This window comes from Sciurus vulgaris, assembly GCF_902686455.1.
Source record: "Sciurus vulgaris genome assembly, chromosome: 3".
Classification (NCBI taxonomy): domain Eukaryota; kingdom Metazoa; phylum Chordata; class Mammalia; order Rodentia; family Sciuridae; genus Sciurus; species Sciurus vulgaris.
Genome location: NC_136463.1, coordinates 160048746 through 160073216, shown reverse-complemented (window position 1 = coordinate 160073216; position 24471 = coordinate 160048746). Strand labels below are relative to the sequence as shown.

Sequence of the window (24471 nt, the reverse complement as noted above, 5' to 3'; positions counted from 1 at the left end):
CCTCCTCCAGATTGCAGTAAACTCCCTCCTTTCTCATAGGAAGTAAGTGCCCACTGCCAGACACAAAAACTGTTCCATGCAACATCTCTGGTCATACCAATACAAAGCAAGAGAACTGTCAAGAATAAAAAAGGACAATATGTAATGATAAAGGGATTAATCCTCTAAGACAATAATTCTAAATGTATATGCTCTTAACAGAGCTTTAACAAACACAGGAGGCAAAAGCTGATGGAACTTAAAAAAGAAATGAACAAATTTATGAATATAGTTGAAAACTTATCTTCTACCTATTTTATCTTCGCTGAGTGAAGACAAATTGATATTATTAACTGACTACATCTATTTGACATTTATATGACACTTGCTATTTAAGAGACTAGAATACAACATATGTTTTGAAGTCCTTGATTATTTGAAAAATTAAATATTAAACATTTCTAAGTGACTTCAAAAAAGAAGTCTCAAAAGTAAGAAAAAGTATTTAACTAAATGCAAATAAAAACACAACAAATAAAAATTTGTGGGATGCAGATAAATTAATGTTTGGATCGATATTATAGCCTCAAATACTCATGTTAGAAGAGAATGTCTTACATCATTCATTTATGTCAGGGGATGCCAAATTGTATCTTGCTACTTGTTTTAGTAAATAGGAGTTTTATTAGAATGTAACCAAACTCTTCTGTTTATATATTATCCATGGCTATGTTCCTGTTAAAATAGCAGAGCTGAGTTTTGAAAGGGACCATATGGCCTGTAGGGCTTTAAATATTTACTAAAAGTTTGCCAACTCATGACTTAACTTCCACCTTAAATTAGAAAAAAAAGCAATTAAAACCAAAGAAAGAAAATAAAGGAAATAAAGATCGGAGTACAAATCAATGAAGTTAATTATAAAAAGAAATTGAAAAACTGGTTGCTTAAAGAACTCAAATTATAACTATCAGGAATGAAAGAAGGGGCATTCTTACTGACCTTACATACATTTAAACAGTAAGTAAATACTACAAATAACTTTACATTCATGAATTTGACAACTTAGGAGAAATGGGCCAATTTTTTAAAAACACAAACTTCTAAAACTCACTAAAGAAATAGTCTGAATTGCCCCATATCTATTAAATAAACTCCACTTGTACTTTATTTATTTGGAGGTATTGGAGACTGAACACAGAGGTGCTCTACCACAGAGCTACATGCCCAGCCCTTTATAATTTTTTATTTTGAGATAGGGTCTCACTAAATTGCCCAGCCTGGTCTTGAACTTGTGGTCCTCCCGCCTCAAGCCTCCTGAGTCACTGGAATTACAGACATGCACCACCACGTCTAACTATATTTGTAGTTAAAAACCAAACAAATAGGCAGAATTGCCCTCCCCCGCCCCCTTGACAAAAACAAAACAAAACAAAACAAAAAACCCACCTCCAGGCCTAGTTAGTTTCAATGACAAACCCTACCAAACATTTAAGGAATAAACAATGCCGAGACTGTACAACCTCTTACAGGAAAGAAAGGGCAAACCTTCCAACTCTTTTTTTTTGTGTGTGTATGTGGGAACCCAGGGCACTAAACCACTGAGTCACATCCCCAGCCCTTTTTATTTTGAGTTGCTGAGGTTACAGGAGTGTGCCACAGTGCTTGGCTACAACTCATTTTGTGAGGTAAGCATTACCCTAATAAATAAATTTATGAAAATATATCATGACCAAGTGGGAGTACATTCCAAGTAATGCATGCTAAGAAAAACTATATGAGCATTTCAATAGATTCAAAAACAGCATTGACCATGATCAATGATTTATGATAAAAACTTCCGGAAAAATAGGAATGAGCTTTCTTAACCTTATAAAGAACATTCATTAAGAACCTATAGTTATTGGTTTTTTTATGGTTCCCCCAAAATGTCTATGTCCTAATCTCTGAAATCTTGAGTCTTATCTGATGAAGCTAAGGGGAATTAAGGTTGGGTTACTTAAGTGGGTCCATTGTAATCCCAAAGGTTTTTAACAGTGGAAGAGGGAGGCAGAAGATGTGACTATTAGAAAGAAGACAGAGAGGGGGGTAGCCAACAGCCACAGAATGCTGGGTAGCATCTAGAAGCTGGAAAGGGCAATAAAGCAGATTCTCTTCTAGAATCTCTAGGAAGGAATGTAGCCCTGCTAACACCCTGATTTTAGCCTAGTGAGATCCATGGTGGCCTTTGATCTTACCGAACTGCAAGATAACAAATTTGTGGTGTTTAAGCCATTAAATTTGGGGTAATCGTGTGAAAAGGTAGAACAAGGCAAGGAAGTTCTCTCTCTCTTTTTTTGGTACCAGGGATTGAACTCTGGGGCACTCTACCACTGAACCACATTCCCCAGTCCTATTTTGTATTTTATTTAGAGACAGGGTCTCACTGAGCTGCTTATTAGTACCTTGCTGTTGCTGAGGCTGGCTTTGAACTTGCCATCCTCCTGCCTTAGCCTAGCATTCCAAGCTGCTAGGATTACAGGTGTGCGCCACCACACCCAGCTAGGAAATCCTCTTTTATCACCCTTCAACATCATACTGAGATAAATCCTTAACCCTGAAATAAGGAAATAAAAGGCATGCATACAGACAAGAAGGAAAGAATTAGAACTTAGTTTATAGATAACATGTAGAAAATCCCAATCACAAAAACCCAAACAAAAAACCTTCCAAAGCATTGACCCCCATTCCGCCCCACAAAAAAAACCTAGAACTAAGTAAATTTAGAAAGGTCATAGGGTAAATTAAAGGTCAATATATTTATTTGGTCCTCCTTTTGGGCATAATTCCTAAAATGCTTGGAATCTCCATGGGATGGCGTTTTGTTTGCTAATGAGCTGACAGATGGCTTGGCAATCCCTACACAGATTCAGGATGAAGACCAGAAAGACCAAGGTAAGATTAGAAGGTTGGACTTTGAGTCCTATTTCTGAACCTCAGGGTGAGACAGGGATTTAGGATAAAGATAGCAATAGACTGAGTTTTAAACCGGTATGAAACTGTGTAGATACACCCTGGTACCACCTCCAGTCCTGTTCCTGACTATAGTCCTATAAATATTGAATCCCAGTCCAAGGCAGGGCTTCTCATTTGAGATAGCCTGGATTCTCCCTTGAATATGTATTTATTTTCTAAATATACCTCTTGTCTATCTCAAGTTTAAATTCTTTTCCATCATGTATGCCAAGAACCCTGCATATCCTGAGTTGAATTCTCCCCTCTGCCCTGGGAACTCCTTGGACCCTTGTCCAGAAACATCTCATCTTCCATGACAAAGAGGTAGAAGGGCTGAAGGTTGAGTTGATCACCAATGTCCAATGATTTAATCAATCATGTCTATATAATGAAACTTCCATCAAAACACAAAAAGATTGGTTGAGAAATTTCTGAACAGCTAAACACAGGGAGGCTACCAGAAGGATGAAAAAGAACATACTGTGTGCCTGTACAGTGTTATGCCCCAACTCCAGGAGAATCTGGGACCTTTCCAGACCTTGCCTTACGTATCTCTTCATCTGGCTGTTTACTTGTATCCTGTAAAATATTCTTTGTGACACTCAGTAAACAAATGTGTTTCCCTTTGTTCTACAAATTATTCTAGCAAATTAATTCAAACCAAGAAGAGGGTCATAGGAACTCTGATTAATAGCAGGTTAGTCGAGATCACAGAAAAAATAACCTAGAGCTTGCAATGAGCATGTGAAGTAAAGTAAAGGGATGGTCTGGTGGGATCAAGCCAATCTGTAGGATCAGAAGCTATCTCCCTCAGAATTATTTCTGAATTAGAGGATACCCAGCTGGTATCCCCTGTAGAGCTGATTGACTGCTTGGTGTCGTGGGGAAAAACTCCCCACACTTTGATTACAATAGTCGTCTTTTTAAAAAAAAAAAACAAATTTATGTAGTGCTAAGGACTGAACCCAGTGCCTTGCACATACTAGGCTATGCCACTGAGCTACAGCCCCAGCCTCTCAATAGTCTTCTGTTTATATGTTCAGTGAGACTACAGAAACTGGGTTTGGCCAGGTTTGGTGGTAATCAAATCAGCCCTGTAATCAATCAGCCCTGTAATCCCACCTTGTGAGGCTCAGGCCCTAAGCAACCCAGCGAGACCCTGTCTCTAAATAAAATATGAAAAAGGGCTGGAATGTGGCTCAGTGGTTGAGTGCCCCTGGGTTCAATTCCCCAGTACCAAAACAAACAAAAAACAGAAACTGGGTTTGCTTTTTCCCCATATTCTCAGAAGTTAGTTTTATTTCTATTATACCATCAGTGAACTGTTGAGTATTATTTCAACAGTATTATTATTTATTAGTACCTGCCACAAAACAAGAGCAGAAACCTCAGAAGTACTTAAGGTGTAAATCTAACAAAATATGCGCAGAAACTGTATGCTGGAAAAGAAGTGAAAAGTTATTGTATTCATAGTGTGGAAGAGTATTGTTAAGAATCGGTTCTCTTGAATTTGATGTATAGACTCAAGACAATCAAGCTTTCCATAGACACTAACAAGCTGATTTTAAATTTATCTGAAAATCCAAAACGATTCTATCCTAGAGGTTGGAGGATTCAGTAAAATGTGAGACTTCCTATGATGCTGTGGTTAGGGTTAGGGTTAGATTGTGTGAAACTGGTGAAAAGTATAGACACACAGATCAGTGAGATGATGTTAACCCAGAAAAAAGACCCACTCAGACAAATATAGTCCATTAATTTTTGAAAAAAGAGCAAAGGGAATTCAATAGTCTTTTTGAATGGTATCAGAACAAATGGATATCCATATATAAATAATGAATCTTGATACATCCCTCACATGTCACATAAGTTAACTCAAAGGGATCACAGACCTAAATGTAGAACAAAACTATAATGTTTTTAATGGAAAACAGGAGAAAAATCTGTGTGATTGTGAGTTAGGCAAATAATTCTTACATACAGTAGCACAAGGGTGACCTATAAAAGAACAAAATTAATGAACTAGATCTTATAAAAATGAAAACCTTTTGTTCTGCAAAAGACAGTGTTAAGAAATGAAAAGCTACAGACTGAAAATATTCACTATTAAAATATCCAACAAAGGACTTGTATCCAGAATAAAGATCTCTCAAAATAAAAAATATTAACCCAGTAAAAAATGGAAAAGAACAAAGAAAATACACAAATAAACACATAAAAGATACTTAACATTATTAGTTACTAGGGAAATGCCAATTATAACCACAACAAGATACCATTTATATACCATACTTTGTAGGACAAGAAAAAAAAGAAAAGGACCTAATAATATCAAGCTCTGGTATATGATATAAAGTAGTTAGAACTCTCATATATTGCTGGTGGGAATACAAAATGGTACAGCCATTTTGGAAAACAACTGGGGAATTTATAATAAAAGTTAAATATATATCTACATTCTACCCTGTCAACTTCCTTCTAAATATTTACCCAAGTGAACTGAAAATTCAAATAAAAACCTTTATCTAAATATATATAGTAACTTTATTCCTCCAAAATTGGAAATAATCAAGATAAACTTCAAGGTAAAAGGATTTAAAAAAAAAACAAACCCAAAACATAGTATATCTATATAATGAAATGTTTAGTGATAACACCAACTACTGATTCCTATAATAATATTAACGACTCTTAAATGCATTAAATGGATATAAAAAGCTACATATTGTCATTCTGTTTATATGAAATTCTGGGAAAGGCAAAACTATAAGGATGTAAACAGTTCCGTGGTTTCCAGGGACTCAGGGAAGGGGTAGAGGCTGATTACAAAGGGGTATCACAAGGGAGTATTTTTAGGGTAGTATTACTATTCTATATGGCATTATGGCGGTAGATACATGACACCACACATCTGTCAAAAGTCATAAAACTATAAAAAAGAAGGAATTTGCTATATGCAAATTTAAGAAAAAACAAGATGTTGGGGAATCCTAGACTGAGTAAAGATGGTGACAAATCTAATCTAATTACAAATGTATGACATAATTTCACTAAGCAGGGTGGAGAAATGTAGTTTTAAGTACCTTTGGAAAACAGCACTTTCACACAATACAAGGCTGAAAACAAAAAATGTATATAAAACACTGCACTGTAATGAAGTAAATTAGTTTCTCACAGGGGTACTCACTATCAACTCTGAACCTGCTACACATGTACACAAAGTTATACAAATATGTAAGCCAAGTTTCTGTCGGAAAAAGAAGTTACAAATAAGCCTCAAGGGGGAGGCTAAAACGAACCCTGTGGTTATATGGATTAGTCAGTGATGTTACCATGAATTTATTCACTTTCGTATACAAGTAGAGATATAGAAATAAGGATGTGTATGTACACGTATTTCCTAGTTCTATGTTGTGAGGTCCTACAAGTGTGTACGTGGTGGTGAATAGCATAATCTAGTGCCCAGTTCTGGGTTTCTAAATAGTATTTTCCAATAAAAAGGAACAAAGGCACACTGAAAAAATGGCTGATTCCAAGGCTAAGAAACAGAAAATGAGATGAGTAACTGAGTCTAGTTAATCTGGTAGCACCAGAGAGGAAGGTGCTTAAAAGCGGGGGTGGAGGGCATGTTCAAAGGACACAGAAAAGCTGTACGAGAGCTAGCTCCCAATGACTAAAGTTGGAACAATCTGAACAATATAACAATGACAGTAATAAATTATAAACCCCTCTCAATTACTGAGTCTATATTGATGTAAATAAATGGGAAGAAGGGACAAACTGTTCTTACAGAAAAAAATCAGTTAATAAAAGTAGAAAGGTTGAGAAAAGTAGAAAATTCCCATTAGAATAGCATAGTAATAATTACAGTGGTTATGATTCACTGGTGAATATAGTTTGAAAATTATGGATTTTAGATATTCTAACTAAAGATGCTTAACTGGCTAAGTCTATACAAATATTAACAAAATCAGAAAAACTCTGAAATCTCACACTTCTAGTTCTATGCATTTTGGATAAGGGACACTTGATTTATATTAAAATCAGTGGGTAAAACTTACAGGGAGATACTTGCATAGCTTCCAAACATTTTCTCTAAAAAACAACTACTGTGGTGGTTGTAACATGTGACCACAAATTCTTTGATACTCCTCCCCTTAAGTGTGGGCTGCACTTAGTGAAATCATTTCTAAGGAATGCAGTATATAAAGAGAAAAATGATAATTCTACAGTGGAGATACCATGGATAGTATTTTAACCAACTGATCAATGTTAATATCACCAGTAATAAGTCTTGCTGGTATGTGTTTCCTGATATGTTGTGATGAGAAGGGCATAGTAAACCACCACAGGATACTAAAAGAAGTCAGATCCCTACTCTTCAAAAGTGCCAAATATAGAAGGCTATGAATAACAAGCATATAAAAACTTTTAACAGATTGGAGGAGACTAGGAAATGTGACAAATAAATGCAATGTGGTATCTGGATTGAATTCTGCAAAAGAAAAGAAATATAAGTATAAAAAATGGAAAAATCTAAATAAAATATATAATTCAGTTAATAGCTTTATACCAAGGAATTTTTTAGTTTTGATAACTGTATTCTGCTTATGTAATATACTAGAATTAGAGGAAGTTGAATAAAAGGTATTGGAAACTTACCTTTACAACTTATAAGTCTAAAGCTATTTGAAAATAAAAAGATGTATGCAGGGCTGGGGTTGTAGTTCAGTGGTAGAGTGCCTGCCTGTGAGGCACCAGGTCCAATCCTCAACACCACATAAAAATAAATAAAAGTATTGTGTCCATCTACAACTAAAAAATAACTCATAAAAATGTATATATATATTTCTTTGTATTGGGGAAAAATATACTCTAATATTTTGGATGGTCCAAATAGATGCGATATTTTTAGCTTATGCTTTCTAATTTACTTATAATGAGCATATTTTACCTGTGTAATAATACATTTTTAAAAACAAAAACACATACACTCTTGAGTAACCTGCTTTTGTCCACTAAGAACATCTTCCTTGGCAAAAAAATACATCTATTTTCTTTTTTAATGAACAGCTGTATGTAGTTGAATGAAAATATCTTAATTCATATTAAATATACTTTGTTTGGAATTTTAAATACTTTTTACCCTATTGTTTGTGAATCTACCTTCATATCTTCATCAGTCTTCTGAAACTGTTAAAATAGTTCCAGTTTGTTTGCTTTGTAAATTTATATAGATCTGTTTAACTTTTCCTTATTTTTGTCCTTGCAAGTCTGCTATTAAAACCCCCCTCTGCATGCTAATGGTACATATAAACAAGGGTGGTAAATTATATTACTTTTGCAATCATTCCCTCCTTCCTTCCTATGGAGAGAGCTATCATCCAGTCTGCTAACTTTGGGTTTGTCCTTGTCTGTGCTGTGTCCAATGGAACACGAGTAGACATGATGTTCACCACAGTCAAGCAGATGCTTTAAAAAGCATTGCCCTTTTCCTGTTGTCACAAGAAAGGCATGTCTCAGAGGTGCTGCTTCTCCTTGGGCTGGGATCCATGAACCAGACAGCATGTGAAGAAGAGCCATAGGCAAGTGACTTGCACCTACCAAAATGTGACTTATAACTGAGGAAGAAATGTTTGTTCTAAGACAGTGAGATTTTGTGATTGTTACTGTAGCAACACAAATAAATATAACAACCATCTATATTTTCTCTTTCAGAATAATTATCACTTATTTTCATTTTGGAATAAATGGCTATTGGAGACTGTAGAATTTTAGAGTTCAAACTTTCCTGTCCAAGTTTAATTTAATACAGGTTATGTTTGATGTATATAAAAGACATTCACTCTGGTGAATATGTCAAGAGGAGTGCTTCTCTAAAAGTACTCATTATAACAGGAAATTTATGGGGATTCTGGGGTCATGATTCAAAGGCACTACTACAGTGTGAATTTCTTCTGAATCTTTTATTTTTACCTTAAAAATAATTTTTACTTGTCTCTAATCTTTGAGCAAAATGAACACCCAAGAAAAGCATTCCATAATTCACTTCCTGTGTTATATATTCACATTCCACTGCCATGGGCTCTAGTAAGAGTGCCACAGCAGTGAAGTAGCAGGTTAACAGGCTTTGGCAGCACACACAGGATCAAATCTCAATTCTATCAGTTTCTTAAAAGGTGTGAGCTTTGGCAACATATTTAACTTCTCTTTGGTTATTTGTGGGAATAAAATTCTACTTCACTGTAGGAAAAATTAATCATGTATATATAATAACCTAGAACTGCCCATACATAGTGGAACTTAATAAACAGTACCTCAGAGGAAAGGTCAAAGTCAGAATATATAGAATTATTAGATACCTGCATATAGGCGGATCTGAAATACATGAATATGGATTAAAGTTCCACGAGAAAATTTGAAAAGTAGTCAGAAAACCAGGTGGTGAATAAGCCAAAGAAGTATGCAGGAGTAATGAGCAGTCAGAAGTGGTACACACTCCATAGAGGTGAAGTTAAACAAAGTGTGTTTTGCCAAGTGTGTGTTTTGGGTGTGGATTTGTACCTTTTTATAGATGTATACATGGTATGATGGTCACAGAAGCCATATTTGATTGAAAGCTGAGAAAGTAGAAGCAGCAGTAATCTGATAACGAAGGAAAAAGGGAACTAACTAAATTCAAACAAAAGTATTTTATCAGAGTACATGGTTAATCAGGTGGTTTCCCTGTAGATCTCATTTAAATAAAGATTGTTAAGAACTGTAGCTCTTTCCCTAACTCAGAATGTGTTGTAGAGGGGGATGGGGCTCTCAGAGGGGGTTATAAATCTGAAGGAAAAATTATTAAAGAATAAAGGAAATTAAATTTGCCAAAGGAGCAAGTTTTCACAAATGGGCAGTGATATGGGTTAGTCTCTATACAACAGAGCAGATAAGAAGCAATAGTGAGGCCATCTTACACACTACAAAAAAAAAAAACAAAAAAAAAAACAAAAAACAAAACAACCAAAAAAGACAAACCTTTTTTCCTGTTTTGTTCCTTCGAAAGGATACTAGAGTTTATTCAACTATTGGAAAGGATTAAGAGTAAGTCCAAATCATGCACTGCAATTATACTGCCTCTGCAGTTTTTTCTACATAGGGGGAAACACCTTTTGTCCCAGAACCAAACTACATAGACATAATCTGAAGTTCTGCTGTTTTTAATAATCAGAAGGACTTATTTTTCTGATTGCTCTGCTATGTGTACTTTGAACTGTTTTTAGTAAGTGCTGTTTTTAAAATTTTATAACTAAGCTTTTGCTTGAGGCTTCTTAAACATTTGACTTATTTCTAACTTTAAAAAGGGTTAAGCATTTCCTTTTACATACTTTAAAACTGAAAATATTTAAATGCAAAATTTAATTTATATTTTAAAATACTTTAGAATAAGAATGCGGCTTTTATACTTTTGTTTAGAATTATAATTTAAATATTTAAAAAGAAAATCACTGATTGATGAAGAACATATAAAATAAAAGTCACTCTGCTGCTTTGCAACTTTTCCCCTAATCCCAAAATGGTTCTGCCATTGCTAACAGCTTAGATAATAATTTATTAACACAGTGACAGCTAAAAATATTTTAGAAACAAAGAGACTGACCTGCTGAAATATGAAATTGCTCAAGAAAGAAACATTTATGTTTCAGAGCACTGTGGTTACAAAGTACTTTCAGGGAAATAATCTTATTTGACCCCTTAGATCACCACTTTGGGTAGATGGTGGAATCCTGTTTTACAAAGGAGACAACTGAGGTTCAGAAGATTAATAGGTTCTCTGAAAGTCACAGCTCAAGGGTGGAGCCAGACACAAAGTTATATCTTCCAAATTCAATCTGTTTCTTTGACTTTATCACAGAATTAAGAACCCTGGGGTAAAAAAGTAAAATATTTTCACCAATTTAAAACTTTTTATATCTTCGTACATCTTTATTTTGATTTTTTTCTGTTTGTCTTAGTCCTTTTCATATTAAAATCTTAAACTATGCCAGGCATGTGGGAACAAGCCTGTAATCTTAGCAACCAGGGAGTCAGAGGTAGGAGAATCACAAGGTTGAGGCCAGTCAGGGTAACTGAGACCCTGTCTCAAATAAAAGAGAGGCTGAGGATATAGCTTAGAGGCAGAATACCCCATCCCCAATACCAAAAAAAAAAAAAAAAAAAGTACTTACTTACTTTTATTTTGATGGCAAAACCATTTATAGCAATGAAGTTAATTTCTAAGAATGGCTTTGTCTGTATTTCATAGATTTTGATAAGTAGTATTTTCCTCATTCAAGACTACCTATTTTAAGGTTTTTGTCAATAACATGGTATTAAGTTACTATTTTGAGTAAAGAAAATATTGGTCATTGATACATTTACTTTATTACACATAAATTTAATAAAATTTAACATTTAACATTTAATGTTAATACACATGTAATACTCTTGAACATGAACAATACTACTCATGAAAAAATTTTTAAATAATCTAGCTTGTTGGTTGGAGCAAAGTATGAACACAGAAAAGCTGCACATTAAATCTCCTGTGAGGAAACTGCATGAAAACTGCTTTATGATTTAGCCTAACCCACAATCCCATTAGTCACTTCACATGAATTTATTAAATAAAGTTTTAGTGAGATCCATCAATTCTATGGGGAGTAGGAGTGGAATTCAAGGCAAAGATCCTGTTATCAGATGTCAAACACATTTGGCAGAATCTATGGACATACTCAAGCCATAACAATCTAAGTAAATGGATTACACATACCTGTTCTTCATTAGACGAACCTCTCTCTTTCGTGCTGCTTCTTCAGCAGGCTGTGTAGGAAGTGCTGGGGAGGATGCCATAACAACTCCAGGGGCAATGGTGCTAGTGGGTGCTGTGCGAATCTGATACGTTTGTACATCTCCTGAGGCAGCTGAAAAGAATGGTGAACAAGGTGTAAGACACAGAAACAACATGACTTGATTCAACTATGTGTGTCAATCATCAGTCTAAACATACTTTTTGAATTAGAAAAGAAACAATAAGGAACAGATGATTCTGGCTAAAATGTTGAAAAAAATCACTTTTTGGGTCTTTACTGAGAAATAAACCCCAATTTAATGTATTTATTCGTATAGACACTCAAGTGAAAGATGTCTTAACCTATGTCTGCTGGGTCTTATATATGTCTTTCATTGGAATGTAGTTCTATTCTGTTGTTAACATGCTTACCAACCTTAAGTCTAAAAGGGAAGTAGGGCACAGCTTGGATGATCTTCCTAGATAGAGTATAGTCCTCAATGTCTTCCTTTGATATTGGTAAATTCATATTAAAAAATTTCAAGTAGACTCTTGCCACGACATAAAAACGACCATGATTTTTCATAAAATAGCAAAATGGAAGAGAAAATAAAGCATTATGGTCAACTACTGTAAATTTCTAATTCAAACAAAACTGAAAGTATGAAAATGTGTACCAATTGATGCCAATTATATTATTTGTAAACATTGTTTAATATAAATGATAATGGCTAGATAAACTCTAAGTTTTAATTTCCTAACTAAACAATCTACCATTTGTGAAAAGAAACAATCACTGTTTGTCAAATTGCTTCTAAAATCAGCTTAATAATATGCTCACCTAATAAGGAACCTAACATTTGAAAGAATTTGACGATTTTTATATAAAATTATTCATATTAGATATCAATATCAATTAAAATGTGTAGTTTGAGTGGAAAAGATTTATATACTAAACATGTTACCATCTTCAAACTGACGTTCAGAATTCAAATTCACTGACATCCTGCTTTACATTTTTTGAGTACCTGCATGTAAAGTGAAAAGGTGTTTTATTCCCATTAATAAGCAAAATATTATCTTTTTCAAATATTATTTGTTTAATAACAGAATATATTCTGTAATTACAGTAGGGCCCTTCAAATAAATTATGATTCTCTAGTCAGTGTTTTAGGATTATCCAAAAATAATTATCCATGGCGTAGGGATAGAACTGTCATTACCTAACATAGGCAAAATGCATCATTATTAATGAAAATATTTTTAGAAACATTATAATTTCCTCAATCTATAAATTTCCAATCTGGCATAAATTTATATTGATGAAATAGTCAAATGGATTCAATGAAAAACAGTCAACTCCTATCCATAGATTCCTGAAATAAATATAACAAAAAAATTAAAAAAACAAACAAACAAAAAAACAAAACAGAAAAAAAATCTATTTGATAATTCCTCAAGGATTTAACTACTACTTTTCTTTCCAGGACCAGTGGACTTATACACTGGTGTATGCTCTTTTGGAATGTAATGTTTTTATCCAAATAAAAATAATCTTAGAAAAGAAGACCTAAATTTCTTTTGAATAAAAACAAAACAAACAATTGTAGACCTCCGAAATTCTTACATGATTTAGCACAATTTCATTTGATAAACAAAAAACAAACAAAAAGGCCCAGAATAGTTGGATCCTGCTCAGTCACAAAGCAGATCCATGCAGAATTACATCTAAGAATCCATCCTTCCTAACTTCTGATTTCACTGTCTTTTGTTCTAATCTACCCTATTTCTCCTGTCCCCAAATAGTAAAAGTGTTAAAGATAGATATTAAATTTTTAAATACTGAAAATAGTTGTTTTTATGCCATGACATTTTGGTCCAATTTTGGGATAATGGAAGAGTTCTGGAAAATATTATCTATATCAAAGAAAAATTAACTACATTTTAGTTGTGCTTTGTAATGTGATACTTACTTTTTCTGAGTTTATAAAATTTTAATCTTTCAGAGAATTTACCACACCTGTGAATTCTGAATTCCCTTACCTTGAACAACAACTTGGTTGCTGGGCACTAAGATCTGCTGTCCATCAGTGGTCTGTGCATACTGTAGAATGGTAGTACCCGGCTGAGTGGCGGCTGCATTGGTCATGGTTAATGTTTGCAGGCCCTGTACCCCATCGGTACCATTGTTAGCCAGCTGTATTGCTCCTCCCTGGGTAATGGCAACTAAAACCCAATGGATTTTATTGTTACAAGTTTAATTAATACCATGTAAGACCTTTAAGACACTAAATTCAATGTAGAATAATTTGTAAGGCATCATCTAGGAGAAATATCACAGCAAGTAATATCACCATGATACTTGGTACCCCCAAGTAACTTTCTACTCAGGAAAACCACATCCAATTTCTACCACAGAGATGCATTCTCTAAACTGCATTATAATTTATAATACAATGCCAGTTAATAATTTTTTAGAAACAGGTAAGTGGGAAAATATCAAATTCCTTTGGGAATTATTTGGTTCCAAAGAGGTCCTGCCTATGATCCACACTGCTTTATTCTAGTATTAACCATATAATGATAATAATAATAATATATTAACAATATATTAATTGTTTAATATTTGTTGGGCGAACAGTAAATAAATTACTTGAGTGTAGAAAATGTGATTTTTCTTCTCTACACCTTTATCCACTCAGCACAGTGGTGGGCATGTAACAGGCACCCAATAAATGGTTATTTTAAAATGTAAACAATAAAACAGCTCATCGGTACATTCCATTTAACTCTTCTAGCAATTCATAAAATGCATCAAAAGTCTACTCAATAATCCAGGTGGGGTGGCACACACCTGTAGTTCCAGCTACTTGGGATACTAAGGCAGAAGGATCATTTGAACTTAAAAGAGTTCAGGACCAGCATTAGGAACACAGAACACATCGGAAAAAAAAAAAAAAAAAAAGTCCGCTCAATGAAACAAATGAAAAATCTATGAACTCAGCACAAGAAATCTCTTGTAGAGCTTAAAATTAGAGCTCAAGATCATTATTTAGAAAAAAATAACTGGTGCAATGGTGCATGCCTGCAATCCCAAAAACTCAGGTAGCTGAGAGGAGGATCAGAAGTTCAAGGCCAGCCTCAGCAACTTAGTGAAGCTCTAAGCAACTTACTGAGACCCTGTTTCAAAATCAAAAATAAAAAGGGCTGGGAAAGTAGCTCAGTGGTTCAGCACCCATGGCTTCAATCCCTGATGTTAAAAAAAAAAAAATTTACTGTCATTTCTATTCTATATATCTCAGCATTTTCGTATAGGACCTTTGCTTGATTATTACTAATTAACCACACTTGCTTTTCATCTGATAAATTAATCAATGTTCATATTAATAGATATTTGACTTTATAAAGAACTGAAATCACCTGTATGCTATGGTACATGGGAAAAGTTAATAAAAAGAGAAGTTATTCTTTTATTTGGCAGACACAATCCTTTAGATACCAACATTAAGAAATTTGATTCCTAGACAAATCTCCCTGCTGAGGGTCAGGTTTTCTAGAAACAAAAGGAGCAAAAATCACAATATTACACATAAAACCACAAAAGAGTTTTAAATGAATTAAGAGAAAAATAAAAAATACGAGATCAACAGGTCTGACTTAAATATAGTACTGTCCATTAGAAGGGAATTAGTTTGGGGGAAATGGGGTTGTGGCTCAGTGGTAGAGTGTTTGCCTTGCATGCATGGGACACTGGGTTTAATCCTCAGCACCATATAAATAAATAAAATAAAGACATTGTGTCCATCTACAATTAAAAACATAACAAAACAAATTTTTTTAAAAGGGAATTAGTTTGGAATCAATTGTCTACAAGCTCTGGGAAACTAATATCCTGAGTCATCAGTACATGGAAAAATGATTATTCACTGCTCAAATGGGAAATAAAAAGAGTTAATAGTTATTTGGTTAGTTTAGCAAAATGATACTTGTGGACATTAAGACACTGAAATATATAATTTATCCACTTTAGTAAATCTCAGGCAAGGGGAAAAATGCAATGTATAAGAATTACTTTTAGATTAATTTTGCAAGATTACTTGAAAGAATTAGAAGGTTAACAAAATCAATCTACAATTTCACACAGAGTTATATTTAACACATTATTTCTTTTTGGTTATACAGCCATGAATTAGATGTGGGAGGGAGGAATAAAAAAACTATACTTGAAAATATTTGTGCTGTAGTCCAAGTTCTATTACTAAATCATTATTTAATTCTGTTATCACTTCTGTAAAATAAAAACATCTAGTTGTAGCCACAAAATATAATTGCTGTAAACATTAAATAAGGTCACGTATATGAAAGTACTTTGAAAACTGAAGTCTGGTCCTGTTGAAAATATTTTTTTCTCTATAATAATGATTTATACATTTGATTACTCCTAAAGGATTTGAGAGTTTCAATAAAACAAAATTCATTAAAACAAAAATGAAAAGATAGAAGTAACTGTCTCTAGGTTTACATGATGATTCTACTAAAAAAATCTAGATTTAAGGAAATACACTAAATATAAACTTAGTTAAGATTCTATATATGTACATGTATATGTACAAGACATGTAAACATAGAAGGAAAAGAACAGAGGGATATTTCACTCCTACTACTGGGGAGGAATGAGAGAATTTTAAAGTTTTATTAATACTATAACCCTTTAGCACTTGAATTGTGACAACCACATGTTCATTTTATGAGCTAAGAATTATAAATGTTGTACATATATTAGTTATATTGTTCCTTAATGAAAAAAAAAATCAAGAACACAATGTTAAACTAGTTCTATCAAAACTGTGTGTGCCTATATAGAGAGGATAAGAAATAAAAATAGAGCTTTAAAAAAAATCTCAAAAAATGAATCTCTTGAAATTAGTTATTTTTGGTGGGGTGTGCAGAATCAAACATTTAGGGGGATAATGGAACTTCTCTAAACTTCACTTCCCTCTTTCAGATTCTGATCTCTTTCCTAAAAAGCATACTTTCTAATTCAAGTGAAAACTAGAAAGTTCTGCATTTGTGACTGTTACGAATAAGAATATATCATATCCCAATATGCTAACGTAAGCAAAAATAAAGGTCGTGTATCCATGTTGTAAAGTCACATCTTGAATAACTATATTTACCTGGATACACATCAATCTTAAACTAAAAATACACATACATGCACACACTCACACAGAGCTATGGATAGGTACCTCTTTGCATCTGTCAACAAAAAACTTAAGAAAGAAAAAAAAGGATAACTAAGCTTATTAAGCTTTAATAGTAAACCAGTAGCTTGGTCCCACCATCAAAAATTTTAGCTCTAGGGGTGATAAAAAGTTTGCTGCTTGGGAAATCTGTTTCTAATATGGTTAGAATGCAAATTACTATTAGGCAAACTGACACTGGTTTAAAAATAAAGTTAGTAACCTAGGTATCATGCATGAGGCACACTGAAAGGCAAAGGTGCAGAGTAAAAAAAAAAAGAGTACCATTCACATAAATGTGTCTGATCAAACCAAAGCAAAATTCAAAAGTACTTTATAATATCTAGGTGAAGATAAGAAAACATAAGAGATAAGAAGAGTGATCTAAGTGCCAGACAAAAGACATCGTGAAATGGAAACTTGAATAATTTTGTAAGACAAACTTCTGCTTCGTGTGAGCCAAAAAACAAGTATTCAGTTAATTTTAGTAGTCCTTGTATTTACATAATCTTAATTTGCTATACTACCTTTTACATGAAAAGGAGTAATAAGTGAAAGTGCTGGCAGACTACAACAAAGTCAACCCCACCCAGATTTGAAACATTATTAAATATGAAGATTTTTAAATGCAATTTTGGAAGGTAAGACAAATTATTGAAAATAAGTGAATAAGAACATTTTTGGCCTTAAACATAGTCAAAGTATGATTTATTTCCTTCATCTGAAAAAACTCATGCTCTTCCTGAACATCATATGAAGACTAAAATCTCTTTTCCCCCTGGTGCTGGGAATTGAATCCAGGACCCATGCATGCTAGGTACTCTTATCACTGAGCTACACCCCCACCAGCCTGAGGACTAAAATCTCCAGAGGTTCATTCAGTTCTTCAAAAAACTTTGGACTATGCATCTGCATAAAACAAAGGAACATGTCAACAGCTCACATATGTCTGAGTCATCCTGACTAGAACTTAGAAGAAAATACTCCTATTACAGACCTCTGCATATTGAACAGTAGAGGAAATATAACAGACTTGGTAATTACGATTTCTTTTAAAGAGAATAAAACAGTTTTTATTTTCTCTTTATAAAACAGAAATCTATTACTCACTATACTGTCCACTGCTAGTTTGGTAAATCGGAGTTGGCACTGTTACAGTGGTGATGGCAGGGGCCGAAGTCTCCTCTTCAGACTTCTCTTCTTCAATCCTTGGCACTCCTGGTGCATCAGAAGATAAGTCATTCAGAATTTTCCTAGAAAAATAGAGAACTACATTAACCAAAAGTATTTACTGTTTGAATAAAAATAACGAAGATTAGAACATTGGTAGAAAAGTGGTCAGAAGTTTAACATTTAAGAATTTTAAGAATAACCTCCAAAAGAATCAATGATATCAAATACAAGAACTAGAAAACACAAAACAAATAAAACCATATATATTTACAAGTACATTATTTGTATGTATGTGTGTATATAGAAAACTGTAATGTGAAGATATATTTCTTATATATAAAAAAAAGGTTACTATTCTAGACCTGCAAATTAATCTAGTTCTCTTTTGCATGACAATTTTAATGTCATTTTTAATTTTTAGTCTTCTCTCTGCAATGTTTCAAATTATTGTGAAACCATTTTGGTCATCCTCCTTGGATATAGTTCATTTCCTCTTTAGGTATTTTCCAGATGTAGTCTGAGCAGTGGGATTAATTCCCTTCTTTAATCTAGACACTAAATTTTTACTAATATAGCCTTACAGTGTATTGGCTTCCCCCTGCCTCAACTGTATTACATCAGTGATAAAGAGCGTAAGTATCTTTTTCAAATGATTTTTAATCCAAAATCTAATACTTGAATAACTGATTTGATTTTATTTTATACTCAAATTCAGAAGTTTTACAGTTATCACTAACATTTTACACTATTTGTTTCAGCTTATTTATTCTCCTATCCATGAGGGTAATCTGTTAATGTTCTGTAACTTAAAAACTCAATAAGCATAATTTCTGTTTTTCAGCTAAATTGCTACTAAAAATATCAAGCCAACTGAGATCAAGTAGAATGCCTTTCAAATACTTCCTCTGGATACAAAAATTTATTACTATAAAGATAGAAAGTTCCAATAAAAATCTACCTTGTATTATCAATTAATTCCCATTTCCCAACCTTGCATATGTATCATAATAACTTTAGTGGATAGCTTCCTATAATCAAGACACAGGGGCTAGATTTCATAAACTTAAAATAATGGTACTTTAGTGTGGAAGTTTGTAAGGAAGATGTCATTATCTTTAATAACTTTCTCTACGTATGTCTGGACTTAAAGCATCTTTTATTTGATCATTAAGGTGTTACTATTTAAATAGTCTTTACTACAATGTAGGCTATAAGCCAATTTAGAAAAATTAAGATATTTTTCAATATAAAGCTCATATCTTAATTACAACTAATATTTGCCTAGAATTTATATAGAGAACCTATATGTATCCCTGGTTGGATCTGCTTCAGGATCAAAGGTGTTATATACTAACATGAGTTATACTTTGAAGTTAAAATTTAACACTAAATTTACTAAAATTTACAAGAAACTATTAGCATAAAAGCATACAACATATACCTAGTATCATAAAAGTTAAGCCTTCAAAATCAACTTATTTATATTCATTAAGGATGCTTAATTTAAATGTGGGGATAGAAAAAGGGATTAGCTTAGTAGTTAAAAGTGGGAGTGGGGGGGACAACTACTTCTTCAAAAAAATTGGGATATACATAAGTAGGAAATGTTAGACTGAAAAAAAGGAAGATAATTGTAAGTCTGAAATTCATTAAACTCTAAAGGAAACTTAACAAGACTTGTGGAATTGACCTTTCTGGAGATGATTCTACATATGACAAATGGTTTTGATCTACGTAGGAGTCAAGGCATGGACTAAACAACATCTATAGCTGGACACAAAAGTACAGTATAATGCCCTTGAAATTAGAGGATGTTAGCAAAGCATTACCCTAAAACAACTATTAAATTGATAAATAGTTATCTGCTAAGCACCAAGTATAAAAATGACTAGTAAACATGTAGCCAAGTAGATGAATAATACAACCTCAGAACTGACATGTAACCAGAAAATCCTGTAAATTTATCAAATGTATTCCAAATTTTTTAACCGAAAAGTAGCACCCAGTAGTCTACAAAAACAGAAAAAAATAGTGTTTATCCAGGAATGTTGAGAGTTAAGAACAGTTCATCCTGGAAGATAAGTGATAAACTTGAACTTATTTAGGAGGAGTAACTCAAGATGAAGGGAAATCATCTACAAAGTACTGACTTGAGCAGTAAACCAGTCTTCTGGCATATCTCTATCTGCAACAATCTAAGACTTCCTGTACATCTTTGATTCCAAGTTCTAACTATTGAATTTCATACCTGTAGGAAGGCCTCCTTGAAAGAATCTCCCTTCGTTTTTGGGAATCAGTTACACTATCCACTGACTCTTGTGAATCTTCACTTTCTGCAATAGTTGAAATCTGAAAATAAAGAAGAACTTGATCTTGATAATCAAATTTAGTTTCCATTTAATTTCATTAACTTTAAGAAAAGGTTGAATACAAAAGAATATATATATATATATATATATATATATATATATATATATATATATGTCTTATACATGCTTAGGTTTTTAATGGGAGACAACCACAACAACCCATTCTCCCTTCCCCTTTACTTAACTTGTAGAATATTTAAGTTGAATTTAGAGAAACTAAAATATTTGTCCTGAAAACATTTATCCTTAATTTCTTTCAGGACTCCATGAAATCAATCCTGAATTAATCAGTATTATTTGTCAGTTTTTTCTTATCAGTTGTTAGGACAAAACTGCCAACTTAAACAAGGTTTCTGACACTAGGGGAGGAATGACTAAATATTTGGTCCTAAGTCTATATAGAGACTAAACAAATATTTCCCTTTAACTATTATGCAAACACTTATGCACTACTTAAAACGACAAATAAGATTAGTGTTCCCTCACCACATTCCACAGTTATTTCTAGCAAGTTAGAAAAAAGTCCTCTATTACATATAGACATGTTCAAAAGTTGACATTCTACTATTTTTTAAGCAAAAATTCAAGGTAAAGAATCATGCATTTTTGATAAATATCCCTAGATTGAAAAGAAATGAAGATTTGTGAATAAAGATTTTACATGGGATAATAGAACCAAGAATTTACTGAAAACTTACTGTGTGCCAGGTGCTATATACTAAAGCACTTGCATATATTTATATATATATGCAATTACTTAATATAGTAACATTACTTAATATAGTAACATTAGGCACCAGATGGGTACTAGTACTATATCCATTTTATAGATAAAAGAACTAAGGCATAAAGAAGTTGATAGGTAATTTACCCAAGTTACAAAGCTATGAAGAAGTAGAACCCCTGTTAGTACTTAGCATCTCTTTCAGACATTCTTATCAGTATCAAAATTCTGGTGGTTCCTTCCAGTCTCATATCAGACTATTCCAGTCTGAAACCAGTACCGTCAGAAGCAACAACCCAGTAGTATTTTTAGACTTTCTAAACTAGAAGTTCACACACCTAAATGTGCTTCTCTGTCAAATTCATATTTACAGACCTCTCTAGTCTAAACTGCAGGGGTCACATACTCTTTCTGAACTAGGTGCACATGATACTGTCAGAATAAGAATCAGATTTAGCCAAGACAAATGGGCCTGTATGGATTAGGTCCACATCAAAGTATATGACCATGGCAATAAGAAAGACCACAAGTACTTCAAAGATACTTGAGAAATTCCAATGGTATGCAGTTGGAGTCTAAGGGTTCTAAAGAATAACATACTTTAAAAAGAAATCAGGTAAATCTAGCAATGCTTTGTAAAACACACCTATAGTAAAGTAATATGCCCATTCAACTTTAAAGTATATGAAACATTTGAAAGACCTAAAAAAATCAACAGGCAACAATTAATGGATCCAGAAATGATAGATAAAAAGATGGGCAAGGCTGAATTCAGTGTATAATTCTCAGCAGAGTAACAATGCTACAAATTACTGCCAAAGGATCATGAAGGAAAAATTTCCAATTATTATTTGTAGCAGCTGTAAGTAGCTCAATCAACACAGCATCTGCATAAACTTTCTCACAGATAATGGAAAAGATCAGGATCTGTGAAAAAGCCTTAGCAAGGCATCAGAAATTCAAGGAACAAGGCTAAACTCAAAGTGGACAGTACTATGACAAGAGTTGTTTACCTTCGTTAATACTCCACTCAGAATTTACTTAGTTCCTCTGTGGCTTTCTTTCTTTGCCCTCTGCTTTACTTATATATGCCCATCCTTATAACCACCTTTTTAAAAAAATTATTTTATTTTTTATTTGTTCAAATTAGTCATACATGACAGGAGGATGCATTTTGACACATACATAAATGGAGTATAGCTTCTCATTCTTCTGGTTGTACATAACGTAGAGTTACACCAGTCATGTAATCATATATGCCCACAGGGTAATAATGCCCAATTCATTCTGCTGTCCTTCCTATTCCCATATCCCTTCCACTCCTTTCACTCCCATCTGGCTAATCCAAAGTAGCTCTATTCTTCCCTACCCCACCCAACTTTATTGTGAATTAGCATGTGCATATCAGAGAAAACACTTGCCCTTTAATTCTTTGGGATTGGCTTATTTCTCTTAGCATGATAATACTCCAGCTTCATCCATTTACCAGCAAATGCCATAATTTCATTCTTCTTTAAGGCTGAGTAATATTCCACTGTACCACATTTTCCTTATCCATTCATCTGTTGAAGGACACCTAGTTTGGTTCCATACACTGGCTATTGTGAATTGAGCTACTATAATCATTGATGTGGCTGCATCACTATGGTATGCTGATTTTAAGTCCTTTGGGTATAAACTGAGAAGTGTGATGACTGAGTCAAACAGTGATTCCATTCCAAGTTTTCTGAGGAATCTCCATGATTCCCAGAGCGGTTGCACCAATTTGCAGTCCCAGCAGCAATGTACGAATGTACCAAACCCACATCTTCACTAACATTTATTGTTGCTTGTATTCTTGACAACTGCCATTCTGATTGGAGTGAGATGAAATCTCAGTGTAGTTTTGATTTGCATTTCTCTAACTGCTAGAGATACGACCATCTCTTATATATGTGTTCATATATGAACACAGGAGGACTTTCTTCCAAGTTGAAACTCATTAAAACAAGCTATAAAAACTACTCACACAATAGTTTTGAAATGATATAAATGTTGCTATTTTATATGTGGTCTTTGATATTTCCCCCAAACTCAGTTAATCTGTGGTCCTTGGTAGAAAATTTGCCCTTCTCTGATCTCAATAACTTGGTAAAGACACAAATAAAAACATACTAGAGCAATTTTAGCAAGTTCAGGATATTTATTAACTATTATCCAAAATAATTTATCTTCGGTCCTTCACTAGTAGTCAGTTTTAATAATACATTTTATAAATCTTTAGCTAAATTTACATTATCTTTGGATGGACAAAAGAGATTTTAGATCCAAGAATTTTAATATATGTAGAAACAAAATTAAAATGTTCTTTCATATCCACAAATTCTTTGTGATAACTTCAAGGTGTAAAGTATCTATTCATCACCTACTTCACTGACAGTTTAGTTGATGTCCCAGCAATGTATAGAAATAATGTTTTTCCAAGTTTCTAACTTCTTTTTGCATTTTCATTTGTTTCTGTCATTAAAAAACAGTGTTGCACTGAATGGCACACACCTGGAATGGCAGCAACTAAGGAACATAAGACAGGAGGATCAGAAGTTTGAGACCAGACTCATCAGTTTAGTGAGACCCTGTCTCAAAATAAAAACAAAAAAGGGCTGAGGAAATAGCTCAGTGGTAAAGTACCCTGGGTTCAATACTCTATACTGCAAAAAACAAAACAAAACTCCCAAAACAATGAAAATGTTGCTTTCCTTTCCTTGCATGGAGTATTTAGATTATTAAAACTGCAAAGATATAAGATTTTTTTAAAAAAAGATAGTCAATTCAAATAGAAAGAATTAATATCACTATTTAGTGACTAACTTTTTAATATAAAGGGAATAGTGACTACTCAATATCACATAATGAATGTAATACCTCCTCTTTTTGAGTACTATGTAGCCTAATTCTTAAGGGCTGTCAAACAAAATCAAACCACCATGGAATGTACCAATGCTAAGAGTGCAAAGAGTGCAGCCTAACGTCAACTATGGACTTTGGGCCATGTTGTCAACGTAGGTTCAATTTTAACAAATGTACCAATCTGGGGGAGAAAGTTAACATGAGAGAGGCTATGTAGTGGGGAGGGTATTCTATTTTCCATTCAATGTTCCTGTGAACCTACAACTGCTCTAAAAGAATTAAATCTTTAAAGAC

At 33.4% G+C, this 24471-nt stretch overlaps 1 protein-coding gene across 4 annotated transcripts in view; it reads right to left on the bottom strand.

The window, feature by feature from the left end:
* Positions 1–24471, bottom strand: part of CREB1 (cAMP responsive element binding protein 1) — a 62772-nt gene that overhangs the window by 11247 nt on the left and 27054 nt on the right. For all 4 annotated transcript variants that reach the window (XR_013762347.1, XM_079130696.1, XM_079130695.1 and 1 more), the window contains 4 exons: positions 20447–20547; positions 18136–18278; positions 13826–14008; positions 11765–11915 (listed from right to left, as the gene is read on the bottom strand). Coding sequence is in view for 3 of the 4 variants with exons in the window: in XM_079130696.1 (XP_078986822.1) it covers positions 11765–11915; positions 13826–14008; positions 18136–18278; positions 20447–20547 (578 nt within the window). In the remaining variant the exon portion in view is untranslated. The remainder of the gene's footprint in view (positions 1–11764; positions 11916–13825; positions 14009–18135; positions 18279–20446; positions 20548–24471) is intronic.